At 51.0% G+C, this 1817-nt stretch overlaps 1 protein-coding gene across 1 annotated transcript in view; it reads left to right on the forward strand.

Moving 5' to 3' along the window:
• The window catches only part of KATNAL2 (katanin p60 subunit A-like 2), a gene marked incomplete at its 5' end in the record, with an annotated part of 37173 nt that overhangs the window by 4387 nt on the left and 30969 nt on the right, over positions 1–1817 (forward strand). Inside the window, one exon of the mRNA XM_015421817.1 lies at positions 1533–1631. Coding sequence (XP_015277303.1) covers positions 1533–1631 — 99 coding nt within the window. The remainder of the gene's footprint in view (positions 1–1532; positions 1632–1817) is intronic.

The following is a 1817-nucleotide window of genomic DNA, read 5'->3' on the forward strand; positions in this document are numbered from 1 at the left end:
TTCCCTGGGGGTAAATAGTCTGGGGGAAAGGGGCTCTGCAACTTACCTGGCTGCTTCTTGACCTGACTGAGAGCTACTGGAAACCGGGGGCGGGGCTTGTTGCATGTGCCTGCCCCCTGGGCTCTTTACTGCCGGAGCTCTGCTCCTGTGCACTCCTGCAGGAAATGACCCCTTCACTGAAGGGCCTTATAGGACTGTCTAGACCAGGGGTCCCGAAAGCGGTGCCCGTGGGCGCCATGGCATCGACTCCTTTTCTGGTGCCCGCCAAGTGTTTTCAGGAAGTGGGGGGTGGGCAGGTAGGGCTTTTGCCCAGTAAGGCTTTGGAACAACTGTCGGAGATTTGATTGGCTGGGATGATTTTTTTAAAAATGTGGCTTTGGCAGCTTAGCTGCCACCACAGCACAAGAACTTGCACCGTGCGACTGAAGTTAAGCTGTGGCAATCATTTTGTGGCTGGCTCCGCCTCCTGCAGTGGCCATTTTGTTGCTGTGCCTCCGTTGTTGTTGTTTTGTCGTATATGGGTTTGCAAGGGTTACATGCCAATAAAGGTAACTGGATTGACTGACTGCTGTGCCCACCATGCCATTTCAGAATTCCAAATGTGCCCGCAGGCTCAAAAAGCTTAGGGTCTCTCGGTCTGGACCCTGCCAGCTTGGAAACTTCACCACTTTGCATGATGGGCATTACAAAAACATGTTTGTTTCTTGCCTTCTAGAATCAAAATGTCTGCCCCGGTATAAAATGAATGGCATCTTTTTCCCCCCTCTGTCTCAACTGGGAATCTAGATCAATGAACCTTATTATTGATGTTGTTGTTGTTATTAATACTAGTAATCCCTGTTACCGCAGGGCTCTGGGCGATGTACAATACGAGTAAAAACATAGACAAGACAAAACAATTTAAAATCAAACAGCACATTTTAAAGCAGATGCCAAACAAATCAATCCCATTTCAGACTGCTGGGCAGGGGGGAAGGAGGAAGACAAATGTAGAGAGCGGGAGGGGGTGTCAGTCAAGCTGAAAACCCTCACTGTCCTCAGCCAAAAGCCTGGCGGAACATCTCAGCCTTGCAGGCCCTGCGGAATTGCATAACTCAGCAGAGAGTTCCACCAGGCTGGGGCCAGAACCGAAAAGGCCCTGCCCGTGTTTGAGGACAGCTGAGTATCTGGGTTCCAGGGACCACCAGGAAGTTACTGTCTGAAGAGCGCAATGCTCCCCTGGGGACATGACGGAGGAGACGGTCCCGTAGATACGCTGGTCCCTTGCGCACTGCCCAGTTTGCTTGCCCACTGCAGTAATCTCCATTACCTTGATCAGCTGCTCCTCAATTGTCGGAATTATTTCTGATTTCCAGCGCCAAGCGAGGGGCAACCTTAGAGGCTGGTAAAAGATTTAATGCACGGAATCCGCTGGTGCCTTAACAGTTCTTCTCAAGATAACTTACCAGCACAGTCAAAGAGTCACGCACGCTTCCAGCTAAAGCCACCGACTGTAATTTCAAACTGTTTCCTTCCCCCCCTTTTTCCTTTAGGAGAACGAAGGCGTTTTAGGCCCGGTGCCGTCGAACTTTGGTTTAAATGTATCCGCAATCCACAGAGGCGGCGGCGGCGAAGGCACTCATCCGAGAAGGGTTAGTAGGAATCCTGCACGTGTGATTTCGGGTTTCTGAAGGGGGGGGTAGGGACATAGGGGACAGCGGCAATGTTCCCTCTAAGCCGTGGAGTCTTGTGAGCAAAAATTCCACTTTGTGAGCGACTGGCATCAAAGTTGTGAGCGAGCGACTTGGCTACTGCATAAATTAGGTTACTCTGGAGCC

Source organism: Gekko japonicus, unplaced genomic scaffold (genome assembly GCF_001447785.1).
Source record: "Gekko japonicus isolate JY-2015 unplaced genomic scaffold, Gekko_japonicus_V1.1 scaffold5668, whole genome shotgun sequence".
NCBI lineage: Eukaryota > Metazoa > Chordata > Lepidosauria > Squamata > Gekkonidae > Gekko > Gekko japonicus.